The sequence below is a fragment of the Oncorhynchus nerka genome, linkage group LG21 (assembly GCF_034236695.1).
Source record: "Oncorhynchus nerka isolate Pitt River linkage group LG21, Oner_Uvic_2.0, whole genome shotgun sequence".
Classification (NCBI taxonomy): Eukaryota; Metazoa; Chordata; class Actinopteri; order Salmoniformes; family Salmonidae; genus Oncorhynchus; species Oncorhynchus nerka.
Genome location: NC_088416.1, coordinates 3159363 through 3183096, shown reverse-complemented (window position 1 = coordinate 3183096; position 23734 = coordinate 3159363). Strand labels below are relative to the sequence as shown.

General features: G+C 43.9%; 1 protein-coding gene across 4 annotated transcripts in view; it reads right to left on the bottom strand.

Moving 5' to 3' along the window:
- The window catches only part of LOC115103693 (SH3 and PX domain-containing protein 2A-like), a 141654-nt gene that overhangs the window by 60912 nt on the left and 57008 nt on the right, over positions 1–23734 (bottom strand). For 3 of the 4 annotated variants that reach the window (XM_029624562.2, XM_029624565.2, XM_029624563.2), the window contains one exon: positions 5103–5131. In XM_029624562.2, the coding sequence (XP_029480422.1) occupies positions 5103–5131 (29 nt within the window). Of the gene's footprint in view, positions 1–5102; positions 5394–23734 lie in introns of those variants that run through there. The other variant, XM_065006205.1, reaches the window with a different exon arrangement.

Genomic DNA, 23734 nt, shown 5'->3' with positions numbered 1-23734 from the left:
ATGGGAAGGCTATAACACTATGCCATCTCTAGACTTATCCTGCAGCTAAAACCCAAATGAAAAGCACCACAAACTACAGTAGCGTGCTACCATAACCCTGTCCCTCATGTTAACTACTTACTTAACTACTGTTTCTAACATACAGATAAGAGAGTCACCTTCTCCTATGGCGATTCCTGCGGAGGAACGAATGACAGGGAACCTATATGCTGTGTTCTTATGTCGAGGGTTTCGAGTTCACATCCTGGGTCGGGAAGATATGGCGAGGCTATCTTTCATATGCAAAGAGATACCATTATTGGTCGATTTCCATTAGACATGTAGCAGCACCAGCCTCATGGGATTCCTGAAGCCACAGCCTCCCTTCAGACATCATGGGCAGGCTAGGACTTTTCCTGCCCACTGGACCTGACCAGAAATAAACATTACCCTGAGGCTATAACTAGGTTACAGAATTATCCCTTGTCAGGTCATGACACACACACACACACACACACACACACACACACACACACACACACACACACACACACACACACACACACACACACACACACACACACACACACACACACACACACACACACACACACTATTCTTTAGTTGTATTGTTTGTATTTCCCATTTGTGTGACTGTTGTTGTCTATCAGTGTATCCGTGTTACTGTCATGTTTGATGTTTCTGTATGGATGCCAGGAAGAATAGCTGCTGCTTCGGCAAAAGCTAATGGGGATCTGAATAAACCAATAAGTTAAGTAAAAACTAAGGCTATTACGCAACAACCTGTCAAATGGGTGAACTAGGTCCTCGCTGTCCATATGTAATCTCATTCAGTATGATCTAAAAGGCTAAACTGATCCTAGATCAGCACTCAGGAAGTGGATGAGGAAAAGGCACCAATGTCTTATATCTCATTTAAAGCAGTCAGTTTCCAAGGAAATTAAATGAGGGTTCTGGTAAAGAAAAGAAAAAAGGATTTAATCGAATAGGTGTGATCTCATTCGGGGAATTGGAGAACCTGATGGTTTAAGGAAGTTCGTTGGGTTCGTGTTCTATGCTCCAAACAACTTGTCAGTTACATTTAGCAAATGATGATTGACTTTGATTAACTGCTATTAGTCATTCTGATTTAAACTCAGTGTTCTTGAAGCATGTTGGAACTGATTTTAAAAACAGATGGGAAAACAAAGTAAGACCAAAGTTAGAAGGAAAACTAGTTGAAGGTAAATCATTACAGTATAATATTACTGCAAAGCACCCTGATATCACCATGCAATATAACAAACAATCTGAAAATCACATTGGCTTGTAGATATGGGCAGTCAGCCACTACATTGGCTTGTAGATATGGGCAGTCAGCCACTACATTGGCTTGTAGATATGGGCAGTCAGCCACTACATTGGCTTGTAGATATGGGCAGTCAGCCACTACATTGGCTTGTAGATATGGGCAGTCAGCCACTACATTGGCTTGTAGATATGGGCAGTCAGCCACTACATTGGCTTGTAGATATGGGCAGTCAGCCACTACATTGGCTTGTAGATATGGGCAGTCAGCCACTACATTGGCTTGTAGATATGGGCAGTCAGCCACTACATTGGCTTGTAGATATGGGCAGTCAGCCACTACATTGGCTTGTAGATATGGGCAGTCAGCCACTACATTGGCTTGTAGATATGGGCAGTCAGCCACTACATTGGCTTGTAGATATGGGCAGTCAGCCACTACATTGGCTTGTAGATATGGGCAGTCAGCCACTACATTGGCTTGTAGATATGGGCAGTCAGCCACTACATTGGCTTGTAGATATGGGCAGTCAGCCACTACATTGGCTTGTAGATATGGGCAGTCAGCCACTACATTGGCTTGTAGATATGGGCAGTCAGCCACTACATTGGCTTGTAGATATGGGCAGTCAGCCACTACATTGGCTTGTAGATATGGGCAGTCAGCCACTACTAAACTATCAAAAAGTTGCCTTTTAGGCTTCAGAACGGAACGGAAATGTCATTGATCATTAACCACAAAGCATTTCCTATTTCTATTTAAAAATTCATGCAAAAGTCTGACTTTTGCTTCTCCCTTCACTCTCCCAACCTATGTGTGTGGGAAAGAGAGATATTAAAAGGGATAGTTCACCTAAATTACCAAATCTACTTATTGGTTTTATTGATCTTACCCTGAAAGTAGTCCATGGACAAGAACAGAGGGCAATCCATGCTTTTGTTTTGTTTATTTAGACACTGTCACCAACCGCTTCATTTTCTAAACCCATAGAAGTCCAATATTAGCATGGTTTCGGCTGAACTATCCCTTTAAGAAACACATATTGGTTGAGCTATCCCTTTAAGATGCACATATTGTCACGTTCTGACCTTAGTTCCTTTATTATGTCTTTGTGTTAGTTTGGTCAGGGCGTGAGTTGGGGTGGGTGGTCTATGTTCTTTTTTCTATGTAGTATTTATGTGTTTGGCCTGGTATGGTTCTCAATCAGAGGCAGGAGTCGTTCGTTGTCTCTGATTGAGAATCATACTTAGGTAGCCTGTTTTCCCCATTTTGGCTGTGGGTGTTTAATCTTCTGTTTAGTGTTTTCTGCACCTTACAGGACTGTTTCGTTTTTTTTAGTTTATTCACATTGTTGTTTTGTATTTCAGTGTTCAGTTAATAAAATCATGAACACGTACCACGCTGCGCTTTGGTCCACACCTTCTTCCGTCTACGAAAACACATATTGGTTGAGCTATCCCTTTAAGATAAAACATAGCACGGATAAGATGGCGCTGATAGACACGATCACCCTGTTTCTAGCTCCTCGCTAATTTCGCAATAAGAATTTCGCTACACCTGCGATAACATCTGCAAATCTGTGTACGCAACCAATAAACTTTGATTTGATAATGGTGACTCACGCACGTATAGCTTTTGCTATGGCTATGGCTAAGCAACTATTTCTATATCATCACCATGCTAACACGTTAAGATGGCTAATGTCGACCTCAAATCCTTTTTAAGTATGAATGTATGGATAAACAGCTAAGTCACAGTATATGTCTGACCCACTGAACAAGTTCCTATTCCATAGGTCAGTCATATTGAATAGCCTAGTATGTTCGACCACACACATACACCCATCCAGCCAAGTCCTGCCAGGTCTTTGACCATGGGGGTTGGCAAGACAGCACAAACAGATCTGGAACCAGGCTAACCTACCCACTTTCCAATACAGTAGTGATACAGTATACACAATGGTGTCTCCCTCTAGGATCTTCCCCAGCATCCTTCACACTCTACATTACTTTCATGTACAGTTGACGTCGGAAGTTTACATACACTTAGGTTGAAGTCATTAGTACTCGTTTTTCAACCACTCCACAAATTTCTTGTTAATAACAAACTATAGTTTTACCGCTCAGGAAGGAGACGCATTCTGTCTCCTAGAGATGAACGTACTTTGGTGCGAAAAGTGCAAATGAATCCCAGAACAACAGCAAAGAACCTTGTGAAGATGCTGGAGAAAACAGGTACAAAAGTATCCACATCCACAGTAAAACGAGTCCTATATCGACATAACCTGAAAGGCTGCTCAACAAAGAAGAAGCCACTGCTCCAAAACCGCCATAAAAAGCCAGACTACGGTTTGCAACTGCACATGGGGACAAAGATCGTACTTTTTGGAGAAATGTCATCTGGTCTGATGAAACAAAAATAGAACTGTTGGGCCATAATGACCATCATTATGTTTGGAGGAAAAAGGGGGAGGCTTGCAAGCCGATGAACATCATCCCAACCGTGAAGCACGGGTATGGCAGCATCATGTTGTGGGGGTGCTTTTCTGCAGGAGGGACTGGTGCACTTCACAAAATAGATGGCATCGTGAAACACGACCCAACCAAGCCGCACTGCTTCTTGACACAATGCCCATCCAACCCACTGCACACCTGGCAACCTGGTCAGCGTGCACTGTGCCCGGCCCGCCACAGGAGTCGCTAGTGTGCGATGAGACAAAGATATCCCTGCCGGCCAAACCCTCCCTAACCCAGACGACGCTGGGCCAATTGTGCGCCGCCCCATGGGCCTCCCGGTCGAGGCCGGCTGTGACAGAGCCTGGACTCGAACCCAGAATCTCTGGTGGCACCGCTAGCACTGAGATGCAGTGCCTTAGACCACTCTACCCGAAACATTTGACCCAAGTTAAAACAATTTAATGCCAATGCTACAAAATACTCATTGAGTGTATGTACACTGAAAATAAATCATTCTCTCAACTATTATTCTGACATTTCACATTCTTCAAATAAAGTGGTGATCCTAACTGACCTAAGACAGGGAATTCTTACTCTGATTAAATGTCAGGAATTGTGAAAAACTGAGTTTATATGTATTTGGCTAAGGTGTATGTAAACTTCCCACTTCAACTGTACATGTCATATAAAGCGATCTCTATTCCTTAAACCAGAGCCCACAGCCAAGAAACATTTTAACGGCTTTGACCATGGTTGTGCCCTAAACGGCTCTCTATTCCCTTTATAGTGCACTATTTTTGACCATGGGGCTCTGGACAAAAGTAATGCACAATATAGGGAATAAGATGCCATTTAGGATGCAATCTGTCTCTCCCCACAACAGAAAATAATTCATCCTGGCAGACAGAACAGGAACATCAACGGCTATCCTTGCAGAGACATCCCCAGGAGTTTCAATAGTTTATCGACCCCACCCAATGCTCAAGGCAAGACGAGGCTATACAGGGGGTTTGTTCAGTTGGAACGCATCCCAAAAACACTGGTCAAACAGTCTGTCACGGTTCTGTTCCGTTCCGTTAGCCGACAAGTAAACAAAACCCACATTGACAGATAGACATGAAAGTGACAGTTAAGGGGAAAGATAGATCACGCTGTGTGACAAGTACCATTCACCAGGATGACAGATCATTCAGTGCTACAGGATGAGAAGAAGTGGGGTAAAGTTTCCCTCCATCTACTTAAGTCAATCAATTACCCTGTAGAGGATAGTCTGCTGACAGAATTACAATGTCTTACAACATACATACTGTAGAAAACATGAAGACACTTGAAATCAATAGGGCGGTGGAAAGACTTACCTGATTTGCGCTTGGATGATCCATAGTCCCTAAAAAAGAAGCAACAACAGAGGGACATGATGAGAGTCAAGTGAAGGACAGCAGCACAGAGGAGACACACATAGGGTGTCTGTCACTCCTTGACCTCATTAACATACACACACACGTACACACACACAGCTCAGCCCGCACGCAGAGACGGAGGCGTGTGTGTGTGTCTGAGGAGTGAGTGAGTGAGCGATTATGAGAGTATGTATGAGAGAGAGAGAGAGAGAGAGAGAGAGAGAGAGAGAGAGAGAGAGAGAGAGAGAAATGAGTAGGGCCAACTGACAACCTGGTCATGTGACGTTTGAAAACGGCACCACCATCCTCCCTCCCTCCCTCCTCTTCAACTCCCCTTTTTATAATTGGTTTACGTTGCTAGCTAAACTACGGCTAAATTAAGGACATGCGGACTGCGGAGCGGAACTAGCCCTGCTGAATGGGTGTGTGTTGTGGTGAGCTGTGCTATGCTATGCTGTGACTGCTGGTGGCGAGAGAGAGTGTGTGTGTGTGTGTGTGTGCGTGAATGATGCTTGGAACAGCTTGGTGTTTCATCAGGATGACGATGCAGTTAGTGGACTTTTTAATGAGGTTAAGGAAATTATTCTCCTGGGCTGTCGCTGTGAGTGAACACACACACACACTTCACCCGAGACCAGATGACCAATCCAAGGTCTGTAACCATCTCTCTCTACCTCCCTAGTGGCATGAAGGCATGATAGCCCTTTCAGAGTCAATGCCCTGCTTCAATTAGCCTCTTTGTAGCTCTCTACAGAGGATCATGAATAATGCCCTTATATTGTTCTAATGGCCAGCCAAGTCAGGTCAGAATACTGTCCATTGTGACCAGACGGACTCTAGCTCCTACCCTGGTGTCATCAGTGGTCAGCCGCTCTGGGCAGATGACCCTCCAGCTAAAGAGAAACAACTGAGGCTATTGTATTCAGCTGACAGTGAGACTATAGTTAGAGCTGGGATTTTAATGGAAATCATTTGTGGAAGGAGAATTCTTGCACCAGCTAGCAGGATATTTGCTTTTTCTGTCCTTGGTCTTGCCTGCTACAGTGTTGGCAATGCTGCCAATATCCTCTTCTTTATGGGTGATAGAGATTTCCAGAATTTTCAACATCCAGATATATATGTCCATATAGATATATCCACATAGAACAACACCAATTCTATATATTTCTATAATTTTACACAATAGAATTATATGATTCTATATTCTATAATTCTATGATTATTTGGTACATATTTCTATAAAAATCTCACAATTCAACTCCAGTCACAAACGTCTGTTTCGTATTGAACACTACTTAACACTACCCTACACTAGTGTACTGTCAGTGCTGTACCTATAACCCCATAACAAAGGCCCACCTGGCTATGCCAGTCCCCAGTGTTGGAGAGTTAACAGGAGAAGAGGTCTCACTTACAGAGTTTACATCACAATGTGACCTGAGCTAGGGGTAGTGGGCTACCAGGGCCTTTAAAACTACACAGACACAGAGGGATAGCTCCCACGCTGACAGTCAAAACCTAAATAGTGGAGGAGGAGAGGAGAGGAAGAGGGAGAGGGAGAGGGAGAGGAGAGGAGAGGAGAGGGAGAGGGAGAGGGAGAGGGAGAGGGAGAGAGGAGAGGAGAGGAGAGGAGAGGAGAGGAGAGGAGAGGAGAGGAGAGGAGAGGAGAGGAGAGGAGAGGAGAGGAGAGGAGAGGAGAGGAGAGGAGAGGAACATCAGGGACATATTTTCAAGTCAAATATCTTTTTAAGTACTTAAAACACTAAAATACTAACTCGATCAATACTTAACTTGTACAGATAGTACAAGTAAACTGCCTTCCATGTTTCACGCTGTGTAGTAAGGAAAGGGCTTGTTTGGTCGAACACCGCAACAGGCTGAAAAGTACTTAATTGTACTCCTCTACCCTGGAGACTGTTAAACAATGCCTGCAGATCTAGATTTACAAGGTAAACCTGTCCTAAACATCTTATAAAGAAGTCAAAATCAAGAAAAGTCAACTGCTTAAGCAATTTTTCATCCAACTGTAAATGTTGTGCATCAACCACAACCGGCAACTTCAGCTTTGGAATTTCTGTCTAGTTCTTTTTATTAGCAATAGTGTGCATCGTCATCGTGTTGAGTGAGATAGATGGATCCATGGAAATAGAATGACTATTATATGGACGGATCAACAATGACAGACTTAAAGTAGCTAACTAATAACCCTTCATACTTGAGAACAAGAACAGTCTCCTGGTTAAATCGATACTGTGTGTGTTTCGATTCAGTTATTTACTACATCCTGGTAAACAGGGTCGTACAGTATTCATTAGAGTACAACGTGTACAGTTTTGCAATGGGAAACGAACAAGCCTTTGTTAATAGTCCAGTTATAATCGCTCCCTCTTTCAGTCTGTTGTCCTCCATTTGGTTCCTAATGAATAGGACCCTGATAAAGGTCATACCAAAAATGCTTTGAGGTGTATTATCATCAGGGGCGCAACTTTCACTGGGGACGGGGGGTGGACATGTGACTTTTATTTGGATACATCCACAACAAGAAGCTAATGAGTCGCGATTTCGCCTGGCATAGAAACTGTGCTCACTCGTTACAACACTGCTGTTCAGAGGAGCTAGCCAACAACACAGCTACGGTAACACAATCACTTCAAACTTAAGATGGAAAGACAGCAAATTAGCTGCGTTTGGTTTTTTACCTTTTTTCAATTGATATTTTTTTGTATAAATCCATAAAAATGATGCCAGCTGATTCATGAGTTTGACTGGCTGAGAAACGCTGCCTGTCTGTCTCGTCCTGACTCCCAACACGTTCATTACTATGGGACAGCAGGAGATCGAATTTGACTATAGAAACCATGTTGCAAATGTTGGAGAGACAGACAGCAAGGTTTATACAAATCACCGCTGTTGAAAACCAATTGTTAGTCTAAAAGAAATTTGAGATAAAGTCTAGATGCTTTTTATAGTGGAGATCAAGTTTATAAAGTGCCTGGCTGGGCTGATGAGACAGTGGATTGCACAGTCAGATGGAACAGAGTAAAGAAGCATTTTAACGTCATAGATTTAGCCAGTGGTAACTTGTGGAATAGACACTGTAAAGAGTTTTTAACCAATCAGCACTCAGGATTAGACCCACCCATTGTATATATTACCCACCCACTTCTAAAACCAAAGTTGCGCCCCTGATTATCATCATATGATGGTCCTGAGCTTAGCTAAGCATTCAGGAATTGCATTAACCCTCAACAGAGTGGGCTACATACATCTACTCAACAAACTGTTAAGTATGTGTAAACATTGACATAAATTATCCCATTAACCTAGCATTAGCCTACAGTAGCAGCTAACCACTTGCTAGAGTTAAATACAAGTAAACATTGACCTAAATTAGACCATTAGCGGAGTTAGCCTAGCCGCTAAGCTAATAGCTAGGTCACATCCAGGTTAGACTTGTGGTCATTGGGACTAGGGATGGATATTTTTGGCAGTTTTGAGTCCCCGGTTTTTGGGAGGCATCTGAAAGACATTAGGGGGGGGGGGGGGGGCACTCTGGCTAGTGACCAGTTTACTCGAGGCTGAAATAATACTCGGGGGTGAGGCGGTGAGTTCTGGCCGATAGCTCTCTTCCTATGTATCGTAACAAGATAAATATTTGAAGGACAGAGGGAAAGAGGAAAGGGAAAAGGAGGGGGGAAAATATGTAAGTAAAAAAAAGTGAAATCCGACTGATTACAGTAAGAATGTGTGTGTGACAAACTGGTCTGTCCGTAGGCCTACACACGTACACAAACGTGAGCATGAGCTCAATTACGGAAAGCACATTTAGGAAGCCTTGAGGCCAGTTAAACAGATCTACTGACTGATTGATTAGCAGGTCAAACAAATGTGACCTCTGACCCTCTGTGATATAGGTCAGTAGCGAGGACACTAGTGTCATGACGTTGGCCTGGGGATAGGTTTAGGACAGTCATAAATACCTCTTCCCCCCTTTTTCCTCTCTCTACCCTACTGATGTTACATTTGAAAACCCCTTGGTTAACATAGAGATTCTGGGAACATCAGAAGGTGGGGGGAAATGAACTATATTCTGGTAATCCGACCAATTGAACATATGCGGTGGTACTTAATGAATATGATGTCAGTTCGGTTGTCATCTGAGACATTCTCATCAATGATAAGATGACATAAACTCTACAGTGGAAAGTCTACACATCAGAGTTATCGGATTCACATGGAATTGTTGTTCAATTTAAATGTTTGGATTATTCGTGATGGGATGAAATGTGATTTTAGCTTCTAAAATGTGAGAATTGGGTTTTCATAAGGTTAGGGCTCTGCTCAATCAGTGGCCCGCCCCTGTGAAGAGTCATGGGTTATAAAACTTTTCAGACACACCCTTCTCGCTCCACTATATAAAGCCTTGACGAAAATGTAACCTCCTGTTTCCAGAGGATGTGAGGACGACGGTCCGGTGTCAGAATGGTTCAGATAATACCAACAGAACGAATCAGCGTGAGCTTTGGTTGCGAATGGTATGAACTTTGAACTCTTATTCACTACAGAAGTGATACCTCCTAGCCGTTGAGTTAGCAACAGCAGCTGCAAACGAGGGTTAGGAAGGAACAGACAGAGTATCCCGTCTATCACACAACGACATTACTACAACGTATCCAATTGACCACCAAAGACATTCTTCAAAGGACAAAGGACTCGGTTTGGCAACACGGTTCCATCTACCACCGACCTACTGAAGCGCAGCTCAGAGTAAATATTTATTGCCTTTTCCTTTTCCAAATGGGCAGTAATTTAGAATGCATAAGAAACTGTATTTACAATAGCACAGCTTTTTTCCTTTGTTACTCAGTCTTCCCACTCCTTCACTCAAACCCAGCCCTTTTCTTTTGTGTAACAAGCTGTCATATCTGTTCAGCCCGCTAGTGACGTTTTCCTTTATGACGTAATTTGTAATCAAGTTATGATTAATTATGTGTATGTGTAATTCTGTGTGATTAGTTAGGTATTTAGTAAATAAATAATTAAACCCAATGTTGTATTGCTGATTCAACTTGTTAGCCAGGGTTCGTGAAGATAACCAAGAATTTACAACTTTCAGATGAGTCTGAATTAAGGTGACGATTAATATTGACTGCTATTGATGAAAAATATTACTAGGTCTTTAAGAGTTTATTCGGAAGATAACAGCTCTATAAATATTATTTTGTGGTGCCCCGACTCTCTAGTTAATTACATTTACATGATTAGCTCAATCAGGTTATTTTATAGAATAGCATGTCATATCACTTAATCCGGCATAGCCAAAGACACGACATTATGTTAGTCAAGCCATTCCTGAACCGCTTTTATGTCCCTGTACCAGCCGGTCCCAAATCACTCCCTAACCCGCCAATGTTTTCAGATCTCAAAGGTCTGGGTATAAGCAGTGTAGTGGGGGGTCTTCCACCATATTGCTTCTACCTTACAGATCTACAAACATTGAAGGGAGAAAAGGAGGGTTAAGGAGCTATTATCCAAGCCTGTGGAGCTACTATCCAAACCAGGCAATCTGTTTCTTATTGACAGTGTATGAACTGGAACAGATTGAGAGATAAAGGCTGAGGGGGTCTTTAGCTACAGTAATAACATGATGGTTGTGCACTAATTACACCCAATGGCGGTTTGAATGTGAATGTGCACTTCTCCAAATGAATCTGTCCCTCCTTCCTCTCGCTCTTTCCACCCTCCCTCTCTCTTGCCTTCTCAATTCAATTCAAATGGCTTTATTGGCATGGGAAACATATGTCTACATTGCCAAAGCAAGTTAAATAAATCATAAAACAAAAGTGAAATGAACAATCAAAAATGAACAGTAAACATTACACTCACAAAAGTTTCAAAGGAATGTCTATGTACAATGTTAGTCTCTCTCTCTCCATCTCCCTCCCTAAGTAAACCCAATCTGAACCTCAGCCCCCTTAGCCAACCCCCCCTAACCTGAACCCTAAATCCCTGAGGAGTACCATATCACCACCACTCAACTCCCCCTCCCCGCCCCCTTAATTATTGGGCCACGGCTCAAGCTCCTTCTGCCCACTAGCAACCCTCCCCTAAAATGGTACAGAGAATCAATTACCCACCACAAACACACACACACACACACACACACAATTACCCCCCTAACACACACCCCATCCCTAATTAGCCCCCCAAAAAAGCCCAGTCTGTTGATTGGAGACTTACACCATCACTAGGGACAACACAATGTTACTTAGCTCATAGCCTGCGGAGAGGCTACAGCTGACCAATCACTTGAGTCCATGACTTATCTCAGTTATAATCTGATAAGAAGACTGAAGACTGGGACCACTGTCACTCAAAGGGAATTGTAGTTGTTATTTACAATGTGAGCTCTGAGCAACGATGATGTCAGATAGCGCCGACATATTTAGCATATTTAGCTCCAAAGCAACTTTGTACAAGTATTTCGCTACACCCGCAATAACATCTGCCAAATATGTGTATGTGACCAACCACATTTGATTTGATAGTATGATAATTGTCTTGACATTCAACTGAAGAGAATAAAAATGCTCATCCTTCATTCAGTCAGAGAGGGAATAGAATACAATATTCAAAGTGCATCTATTGATGAACAACACTGTACTGTCTAGCCTAGTTTGAGTCCTGATACAGGTGCTGTGGAAATGGCCATTCCATTCAAATTCATCCACAATTTAAATCACAGCTAAAAGAAAGTGTGAAAATTCCCATGTCAGACAGACGAAAAGAGCGAGAGAGTCTTAAAAAACGACCAGAAAGACAAGGGATCTTGTCTGGAAATCTATCTCTCACAGGAACAGCCCGGGGCCAAAATTTACATAAATAATGACAGAGAAAAAAAGGACAGAACAATACCAGACAGTGGACACATTTATCTCTGGCGGAAAGCCCCCTGGGACACTTTTCTCCCTACTGTAGTTTGGAGCCACAGGGTCACTGGCTGTAGTCCTGCAGTCTGCACTGTATTCCAGCTGATCTGGGTCTCGACAGCTGTTTCCAGATAGTTCCATTTACACCGAGGAGAACGCCGCCTCGTGGAGAGTTTTTGGAATGAACATGACCACGCTGCTGTACTTGAGCGAAATGCTTACAAGGGAAGATTGAAGATGTTTTTAATGTGTTGGTGGTTGATTCCAGGTGAAACACAAGCTCACACGCATATATTTCAAGTTAATTTGTGCAGAGGAGGATCAACGAATGAACTGCACATGTTTTGAAGCTTTGACACTGCTGTGTTGATGTGTGATAGGTAAAGACTGAAAGACAGGCTGAAGCTACACAGAGAAAGACTTGACTTTCAAAGAATGTACGTCTCATTTAAGACATAAAAGGTGAAGAACTCTCATTCGAAAACCACGTTGAGCTATTTTAAGGCACATCAATGACATCAGCCTTGAATTTGTCTCTCTGTTGCAGTACTCCCATTCACAGGCAGATGTCCCTAATATCAATTCAATGTCAATTCAAGGGGCTTTATTGGCATGGGAAACATATGTTTACATTGCCAAAGCAAGTGAAATAGATCATAAACAAAAGTGAAATAAACAATAAAAATGAACAGTAAACATTACACTTACAAAAGTTCCAAAAGAATAAAGACATTTCAGATGTCATATTATGTCTGTATACAGTGTTGTAATGATGTGCAAAGTTAAAATACATAAGGGAAAATAAATCAACATAAATATAGGTTGTATTTACAATGGTGTTATATCCCTGCACCTCACAGACAAACTATAACTGATATGGATCCCTCAAGGTCTGCCCTTTTCAAGATGTGATTAGTGGGATTGATTTTTACTGTACAGGAACACATGGCCCCAGTGGAATCAAATCATGGTCTGAGAATTCAATCTACCTTAGCAGCCGTGCCCTTTGTAAAGGTTTGACTCATTCTCTTGATTCAGTTTGAAAACAGCTATAGGAGTAGTCTTGTTCCAGTCCTAACACTACCGGTCTGGTAGGCAAGGTACTAAAGGAGTAGCAGAGGCTACGGTAGGAGCAACAGAGGGTACTATAGGAGTAGCAGAGGGTACTATAGGAGTAGCAGAGGGTACTATATGAGTAGCAGAGGGTACTATAGGAGTAACAGAGAGTACGGAACGAGTAACAGAGGGTACTGTAGGAGTAGCAGAGGGTACTATAGGAGTAACAGAGGGTATTGTAGGAGCAACAGAGGGTACTATAGGAGTAGCAGAGGGTACTATAGGAGTAGCAGAGGGTACTATATGAGTAGCAGAGGGTACTATAGGAGTAACAGAGAGTACGGAACGAGTAACAGAGGGTACTGTAGGAAATCAAATCAAATTTTATTTGTCACATACACATGGTTAGCAGATGTTAATGCGAGTGTAGCGAAATGCTTGTGCTTCTAGTTCCGACAATGCAGTGATAACCAACAAGTAATCTAACTAACAATTCCAAAACTACTGTCTTATACACAGTGTAAGGGGATAAGGAATATGTACATAAGGATATATGAATGAGTGATGGTACAGAGCAGCATACAGTAGATGGTATCGAGTACAGTATATACATATGAGATGAGTATGTAGACAAAGTAAACAAAGTGGCATAGTTAAAGTGGCTAGTGACATAAGGATGCAGTCGATGATCTAGAGTACAGTATATACTATATATAGGAGTAACATAGGGTACTATAGGAGTAGCAGAGGATACTATAGAAGTAACAGAGTGTACTGTAAGAGTAGGAGAGGGTACTATTGGAGTAACAGAGAGTACTGTAGGAGTAACAGAGGGTACTATAGGAGTAGCAGAGGATATTATAGGAGTAGCAGAGGATACTATAAGAGTAACATAGGGTACTATATGAGTCGCAGAGGGTAGTATAGGAGTAGCAGAGGGTACTGTAGGAGTAACAGAGGGTACGATAGGAGTAGCAGAGGATACTATAGGAGTAACCAAGGGTACTGTAGGAGTAACAGAGGGTACTATAGGAGTAGCAGAGGGTACTATATGAGTAGCAGAGGGTACTGTAGGAGTAACAGAGGGTACTATAGGAGTAGCAGAGGATACTATAGGAGTAACCACGGGTACTGTAGGAGTAACAGAGGGTACTATAGGAGTAGCAGAGGGTACTATAGGAGTAGCAGAGGGTACTGTAGGAGTAACAGACGGTACTATAGGAGTAGCAGAGGATACTATAGGAGTAACTAAGGGTACTGTAGGAGTAACAGAGGGTACTATAGGAGTAGCAGAGGGTACTATAGGAGTAGCAGAGGGTACTGTAGGAGTAACAGAGGGTACTATAGGAGTAGCAGAGGGTACTATAGGAGTAGCAGAGGGTACTGTAGGAGTAACAGACGGTACTATAGGAGTAGCAGAGGATACTATAGGAGTAACTAAGGGTACTGTAGGAGTAACAGAGGGCACTACAGGAGTAGCAGAGGGCACTATAGGAGTATCTATAGGAGGGAAAGTACAGTATAAAAAGTGTGCCATTCAATCTGGTCTTACTAATAACCAACACATGCCTCATCAATGATATTATTAATGGCTTGTTAAATGAAAGTTACTATATTGTGTTACCCTATTGAGCATAAAAAGGATGTATTTGTGTTTTCCTGTGCACTCAGCAGTTTGCCTATTTTTGTTAGGGTATTTATGAGACAATGTGAGAACTTGTTCTCAACTTGCCTACCTGGTTAAATAAAGGTGAAATAAAAAATAAAAAAATAAAAAATGTGAGACAGTGTTCAGGTGGGCCTCCACGCTTCAGCAAACAACGGACAGGGGGTGCTCGACAGCAATGTGAGACAGTGTTCAGGTGGGCCTCCACGCTTCAGCAAACAAAGGACAGGGGGTGCTCGACAGCAATGTGAGACAGTGTTCAGGTGGGCCTCCACGCTTCAGCAAACAACGGACAGGGGGTGCTCGACAGCAATGTGAGACAGTGTTCAGGTGGGCCTCCACGCTTCAGCAAACAACGGACAGGGGGTGCTCGACAGCAATGTGAGACAGTGTTCAGGTGGGCCTCCACGCTTCAGCAAACAACGGACAGGGGGTGCTCGACAGCAATGTGAGACAGTGTTCAGGTGGGCCTCCACGCTTCAGCAAACAAAGGACAGGGGGTGCTCGACAGCAATGTGAGACAGTGTTCAGGTGGGCCTCCACGCTTCAGCAAACAAAGGACAGGGGGTGCTCGACAGCAATGTGAGACAGTGTTCAGGTGGGCCTCCACGCTTCAGCAAACAACGGACAGGGGGTGCTCGACAGCAATGTGAGACAGTGTTCAGGTGGGCCTCCACGCTTCAGCAAACAAAGGACAGGGGGTGCTCGACAGCAATGTGAGACAGTGTTCAGGTGGGCCTCCACGCTTCAGCAAACAACGGACAGGGGGTGCTCGACAGCAATGTGAGACAGTGTTCAGGTGGGCCTCCACGCTTCAGCAAACAACGGACAGGGGGTGCTCGACAGCAATGTGAGACAGTGTTCAGGTGGGCCTCCACGCTTCAGCAAACAACGGACAGGGGGTGCTCGACAGCAATGTGAGACAGTGTTCAAGTGGGCCTCCACGCTTCAGCAAACAAAGGACAGGGGGTGCTCGACAGCAATGTGAGACAGTGTTCAGGTGGGCCTCCACGCTTCAGCAAACAAAGGACAGGGGGTGCTCGACAGCAATGTGAGACAGTGTTCAGGTGGGCCTCCACGCTTCAGCAAACAACGGACAGGGGTGCTCGACAGCAATGTGAGACAGTGTTCAGGTGGGCCTCCACGCTTCAGCAAACAACGGACAGGGGTGCTCGACAGCAATGTGAGACAGTGTTCAGGTGGGCCTCACGCTTCAGCAAACAACGGACAGGGGTGCTCGACAGCAATGTGAGACAGTGTTCAGGTGGGCCTCCACGCTTCAGCAAACAAAGGACAGGGGGTGCTCGACAGCAATGTGAGACAGTGTTCAGGTGGGCCTCCACGCTTCAGCAAACAAAGGACAGGGGGTGCTCGACAGCAATGTGAGACAGTGTTCAGGTGGGCCTCCACGCTTCAGCAAACAAAGGACAGGGGGTGCTCGACAGCAATGTGAGACAGTGTTCAGGTGGGCCTCCACGCTTCAGCAAACAACGGACAGGGGGTGCTCGACAGCAATGTGAGATAGTGTTCTTGTCTAGACTGTCAAGCTCAAGAGCTAACTCCACACCATCAATCCTCCACCCCTAAGCCCCATATTCTCCCTAGGGTCCCTCTTCACCCCCACTCCTAACCCTCCTCCTCATCCTTTCCTCTCCTCCTCCTCCTCCTCCTTTTACAGTAACTGATGAGGTGGACACATTTCACCACACTGACTGCTGCACTGACTGAGACTATTCATCATACTCATGTACACACACACACACACACACACACACACACACACACACACACACACACACACACACACACCTGTGCTAACACACACACACACACACACATCTGTGCTAACACACACAGACACCGTATGTCCCAGTGCTGAACTGTACTGTTACTGAGCCCAACCCTCAGTATTAGGATGACATGTCAGCAAATAACATACAAAAGACCAACTAATTCCTCCAACTGCCAAACCTAACGCAGATAACATCAAAACCCCAACACTAGCAATCTGACTTGTTACACCATTGCAAAACAATTACTCAACTTCTATTCTTCCATTGATCCGTTCAGTTTTGAAATGAACACACACAAAGCAGCATTACAAAATATAATTCCATGTCCAAATGGAGTGAACTGCCCGTTCTGTCTCTGTGTGTGTGTGTGTGTGTGTGTGTGTGTGTGTGTGTGTGTGTGTGTGTGTGTGTGTGTGTGTGTGTGTGTGTGTGTGTGTGCGTGCGTGCGTGCGCTCCGTTTGAAAATCAACACAAACAGTAGGAGGGCCCTACGCTCCGACACACACACATATATCAGTTTGTATGCCAGGCTGGGTTCAAAGTGGTTTTGCCACTGATTCGAAAGCTGAAACAGAGCATATCACTTTGGATACAATGCCATGGGCCTCCCAATACTCTGGGTAGACCAGTATTGATTACAGGGGGCAGGGAGTAGTAGCGTTTCCATCAGGGTTGAGTGGCTGGAGCTGTTAGCTGGAGCTGTTAGTCTGCTGCTTCAACTGGCCTATCTATTACACAGGCAGCCCTGAGGGAGGCACAGGGGGAGGTGGAGAGATCACTGACTGAGGTAAGAGAGGGAGTTGGGACAATGGAGCAGGAGGAGGGAGGATATGTTGTATGGTCCGGTGGTCACAGTCAGAGACGAACTGCTACCATATTATACACAGGCACAAAAGTACACATACACACAAGCTCTATCTAGAACAGCGGCCTCTGGTAAGACAAGCGGTGGCGGTCTATGTATATTTGTAAACAACAGCTGGTGCACGAAATCTAAGGAAGTCTCAAGGTTTTGCCCTCCTGAGGTAGAGTATCTCACGATAAGCTTTAGACCACACTATTTACCAAGAGAGTTTTCATCTGTATTTTTAGTAGCTGTCTATATACCACCACAGACCGATGCAGCCACATTCAATGAGCTGTATACGGCCATAAGCAAACAGGAAAAAGCTCATCCAGAGGCGGCGCTCGTAGTGGCCGGGGACTTTAATGCAGGGAACTCAAATCGGTTTTACCTCATTTCTACCAGCATGTTAACTTCTTTGGGGTAGGGGGCAGTATTTTCACGTCCGGATGAAAAGCATGCCCCGAGTAAACGGCCTGCTACAAAGCCAAAAAAGCTAGAATATGCATATTATTAGTAGATCTGGATAGAAAACACTCTGGAGTTTCTAAAACTGTTTGAATGATGTATGTGAGTATAACATAACTCATATGGCAGGCAAAAACCTGAGAAGAAATCCAACCAGGAAGTAGGAAATCTGAGGTTGGTCGATTTTCAACTCAGCTCCTATTGAAGATACAGTGGGATATTGGTAATGTTGCACTCCCTAAGGCTTCCACTAGATGTCAACAGTCTTTAGAACCTTGTCTGATGCTTCTACTGTGAAGTGGGGCCGAAGGAGAAGGGAATGAGTAAGGTCTGCCATGAGTTGACCATGCTCTGGCCATGCGCGTTCACATGAGAGGGAGCTCTGTTCCATCGCACTTCTGAAGACAATGGAATTCTCCGGTTGAAACATTATTGAAGATGTATGTTAAAAACATCCTAAAGATTGATTCAATACATCGTTTGACATGTTTCTACTGACTGTTACGGAACTTTTTGACTTTTCGTCTGCTTCGTGACTTTGGATTTGTTTACCCGCTAACAAAAGTAACTATTTGGACATAAATGATGGACATTACCGAACAAAACAAACATTTCTTGTGGAAGTGGGAGTCCTGGGAGTGTATTCCGACGAAGATCAGCAAAGGTAAGTTAATATTTATAATGCTATTTATGACTTTTGTTGACTGCATAATATGGTGGATATATTTGTGTCTTGATTGGGCTCTGAGCGCCGACTCAGATTATTGCATGGTTTGCTTTTTTCCGTAAAGCTTTTTTGAAATCTGACACAGCGGTTGCATTAAGGAGAAGTGCATCTAAAATTCCATACATAACGTTGTATCTTTTAGCAATGTTTATTATGTATATTCCTGTAAATTGATGTGGCTCTCTGCAAAATCAAAGGATGTTTTGGAACTTCTGAAGGTAAGGCACCAATGTAAACTGAGATCTTTGGATATATATATGAACTTTACCAAACAAAACATACATGTATTGTGTAAAATGTCCTATGAGTGTCATCTGCTGAAGATCATCAAAGGTTAGTGATACATTTTATCTCTATTTCTGCTTTTTGTGACTCCTCTATTTGGCTGGAAAAATGCCTGTATTATTCTGTGAATAGGCACTCACCTAACATAATCGTTTGGTTTGGTTTCGTCGTAAAGCCTTTTTGCAATCGGACACTGTGGCTGGATTTACAACAAGTGTATCTTTAAAATGGTGTAAAATACACGTATATTTGAGGAATTTTAATTATGGGATTTCTGTTGTTTTGAATTTGGTGCCCTGCAGTTTCACTGGCTGTTGACGAGGTGGGACGCTACCGTCTCATGTACCCTAGAGAGGTTAACTTCTTCGATATAGGGGGCGCTCTTTTAATTTTTGGATAAAAAAACGTTCCCGTTTTAAACAAGATATTTTGTCACGAAAAGATGCTAGACTATGCATATAATTGACAGCTTTGGAAAGAAAACACTCTGACGTTTCCAAATTGGCAAAGCTATTATCTGTGAGTGCCACAGAACTGATGCTACAGGCGAAACCAAGATTAAATTTCAAACAGGAAATGCCCCAGATTTTGAATGCGCTTTGTTCCAATGTCTCCTTATATGGCTGTGAATGCGCAAGGAATGAGCCTACACTTTCTGTCGTTTCCCCAAGGTGTCTGCAGCATTGTGACGTATTTGTAGGCATATCATTGGAAGATTGACCATAAGAGACTACATTTACCAGGTGCCCCGCTTGGTGTCCCCCGTTGCAATTATTGCGCAATCTCCAGCTGCATGCATTTTTCCATGTGGTTCAGAGGAGAAACCAAACTTCCACGAATGACTTATCATCGAATAGATATGTGAAAAACACCTTGAGGATTGATTCTAAACAATGTTTGCCATGTTTCTGTCGATATTATGGAGTTAATTTGGAAAAAAGTTCGGCGTTGTAATGACTGAATTTTCGGGGGTTTTTCTTAGCCAAACGTGATGAACAAAACAGAGCGATTTCTCCTACACAAATAATCTTTTTGGAAAAACTGAACCTTTGCTATCTAACTGAGAGTCTCCTCATTGAAAACATCCAAAGTTCTTCAAAGGTAAATTATTTTATTTGAATGCTTTTCTTGTTTTTGTGAAAATGTTGCCTGCTGAATGCTAGGCTTAATGCTATGCTAGCTATCAATACTCTTACACAAATGCTTGTGTAGCTTTGGTTGAAAAGCATATTTTGAAAATCTGAGATGACAATGTTGTTAACAAAAGGCTAAGCTTGTGTTTGAATATATTTATTTCATTTCATTTGCGATTTTCATGAATAGAAGAAGTTGCGTTATGCTAATGCATTATAGTTGAAGTATTTTTCTGTCGATTTCTCAGCCAAGCAGGATGAACAAACATGACGTTTTTCGCCTACAAAAATATTATTTTTGGAAAAAAGGAACATTTGCTATCTACCTGGGAGTCTCCTGAGTGAATGCATCTGAAGTTCTTCAAAGGTAAATGATTTAATTTGGTTGCTTTTCTTATTTTTGTGAAAATGTTGCCTGCTGCCAGCACAGCCTAGCATAGCATTATGCCATGCTAAACTTACACAAATGCTTGTCTAGCGTTGGCTGTAACGCATATTTTGAAAATCTGAGATGACAGTGTTGTTAACAAAAGGCTAAACTTGTGTTTGAATATATTTATTTCATTTCATTTGCGATTTTCATGAATAGGAAACTTTGCGTAATGGTAATGCGCTTGAGGCTATGATTACGCTCCCGAATACGGGATTGCTCGTCGCTAGAGGTTAAATGTGCAACCAGAAAGAAAAAATCTTGAGACCACCTTTACTCCATACACAGAGACATGTACAAAACTTTCCCTCACCCTCCATTTGGAAAATCTGACCATAACTCTATCCTCCTGATTCCTGCTTACAAGCAAAAACTAAAGCAGGAGGCACCAGTGACTTGGTCAATAAGAAAGGGTAAGATGAAACAGATGCTAAGCTACAGGACTGTTTTGTTAGCACAGACTGGAATATGTTCTGGGATTCTTCCGATGGCATTGAGGAGTACACCACATCTGTCAATGGCTTCATCATTGATGACGTCGTCCCCACAGTGACTGTACATACCCCAACCAGAAGCCATGGATTACAGGCAACATCCACACTGAGCTAAAGGGTAGAGCTGCCTCTTTCAAAGAGTGGGACTCTAACTCGGAAGCTTCTAAGAAATTCCGCTATGCCCTCAGACAAACCATCAAACAGACAAAGCTTACATTTACATTTACATTTAAGTCATTTAGCAGACGCTCTTATCCAGAGCGACTTACAAATGGGAGAGGACTGAGATTGAAACGTACTACACCGGCTCCGATGCTCGTCGGATGTGGCAGGGCTTGCAAACTATTACAGACTACAAAGGGAGGAATAGCCATGAGCTGCCCAGTGACACGAGCCTACCAGACGAGCTAAATTACTTCTATGCTCGCTTTGAGGCAAGTAACACTGAAGCACACATGAGAGCATCAGCTGTTCAGGACAACTGCGTGATCACGCTTTCCATAGCCGATGTGAGTAAGACCTTTGAATAGGTCAACATTCACAAGGTCGCAGGGCCACACGGATTACCAGGATGTGTACTCCGAGCATGCGCTGCCCAACTGGCAAGTGTTTTCACTGACATTTTCAACCTGTCTGAGTCTGTAATACCAGCATGTTTCAAGTAGACCACCATAGTCCCTGTGCCCAAGAACACTAAGGTAACCTGCCTAAATGATTAACGACCGTAGCACTCACGTCTGTAGTCATGAAGTGCTTTGAAAGGCTGGTCAGAAACATTGCTGTAGGCCGATCTGGCTCTCAGGAGAAGACAGGCTAGGGGCCTCCCGAGTGGTGCAGCGTCGTCCGGGTTAGGGGAGGGTTTGGCCGGCAGGGATGTCCTTGTTCCATCGTGCACTAGCGACTCCTGTGGCAGGCCGAGAACAGTGCACGCAGACACGGTCGCCAGGTGTACGGTGTTTCCTCCAACACATTGGTGCGGGTGGCTTCCCGGGTTAAGTGGGCATTGTGTCAAGAAGTCCAAACACTCTAAGACAGTCGCGAAGAGGGCACGACAAAGCCTATTTCCCCTCAGGAGAAAGATTTGCCGTGGGTCCTTAGATCCTCAAAAGTTTCTACAGCTGCACCATCGAGAGCATCACTGCCTGGTATGGCAACTGATCGGCCTCCGACTGCAGGTCACTAGAGTATAGTGAGTGTGCGTACGGAGTGTAGTGCGTACGGCTAAGTACATCACTTGGGCTAAGCTTCCTTCCATCCAGGACCTCTATACCAGGCGGAAGGCCCTACAAATGGTCAAATACTCCAGCCACCGTAGTCATAGAATGTTCTCTCTGCTACCACATGGCAAGCGGAACCGGAGCGCCAAGTCTAGGTCCAAAAGGCTTCTCAAAAGCTTCTACCCCCAAGCCATAAGACTCCTGAACAGCTAATCAAAGAGTTACCCTGACCCCTCTTTTACGCTGCTGCTACTCTCTGTTTATTATCTATGCATAGTCACTTTAACTCTACCTACATGAACATATGACCTCAATTACCTCGACTAACCGGTGCCCCCGCACATAGACTCTGTACCGGTACCCCCTGTATATAGCCTCCACATTGACTCTGTACCGGTACCCTCTGTATATAGCCTCCACATTGACTCTGTACCGGTACCCTCTGTATATAGCCTCCACATTGACTCTGTACCGGTACCCCCTGTATATAGCCTCCACATTGACTCTGTACCGGTACCCCCTGTATATAGCCTCCACATTGACTCTGTACCGGTACCCCCTGTATATAGCCTCCACATAGACTCTGTACCGGTACCCCCTGTATATAGCCTCCACATTGACTCTGTACCGGTACCCCCTGCATATAGCCTCCACATTGACTCTGTACCGGTACCCCCTGTATATAGCCTCCACATTGACTCTGTACCGGTACCCCCTGTATATAGCCTCCACATTGACTCTGTACCGGTACCCTCTGTATATAGCCTCCACATTGACTCTGTACCGGTACCCCTGTATATAGCCTCCACATTGACTCTGTACCGGTACCCCCTGTATATAGCCTCCACATTGACTCTGTACCGGTACCCCTGTATATAGCCTCCACATTGACTCTGTACCGGTACCCCTGTATATAGCCTCCACATTAACTCTGTACCGGTACCCTCTGTATATAGCCTCCACATTGACTCTGTACCGGTACCCCTGTATATAGCCTCCACATTGACTCTGTACCGGTACCCCTGTATATAGCCTCTACATTGACTCTGTACCGGTACCCCCTGTATATAACCTCCACATTGACTCTGTACCGGTACCCCTGTATATAGCCTCCACATTGACTCTGTACCGGTACCCCCTGTATATAGCCTCCACATTGACTCTGTACCGGTACCCTCTGTATATAGCCTCCACATTGACTCTGTACCGGTACCCCTGTATATAGCCTCCACATTGACTCTGTACCGGTACCCCTGTATATAGCCTCCACATTGACTCTGTACCGGTACCCCTGTATATAGCCTCCACATTGACTCTGTACCGGTACCCTCTGTATATAGCCTCCACATTGACTCTGTACCGGTACCCCCTGTATATAGCCTCCACATTGACTCTGTACCGGTACCCCCTGTATATAGCCTCCACATTGACTCTGTACCGGTACCCTCTGTATATAGCCTCCACATAGACTCTGTACTGGTACCCCCTGTATATAGCCTCCACATTGACTCTGTACCGGTACCCCCTGTATATAGCCTCCACATTGAC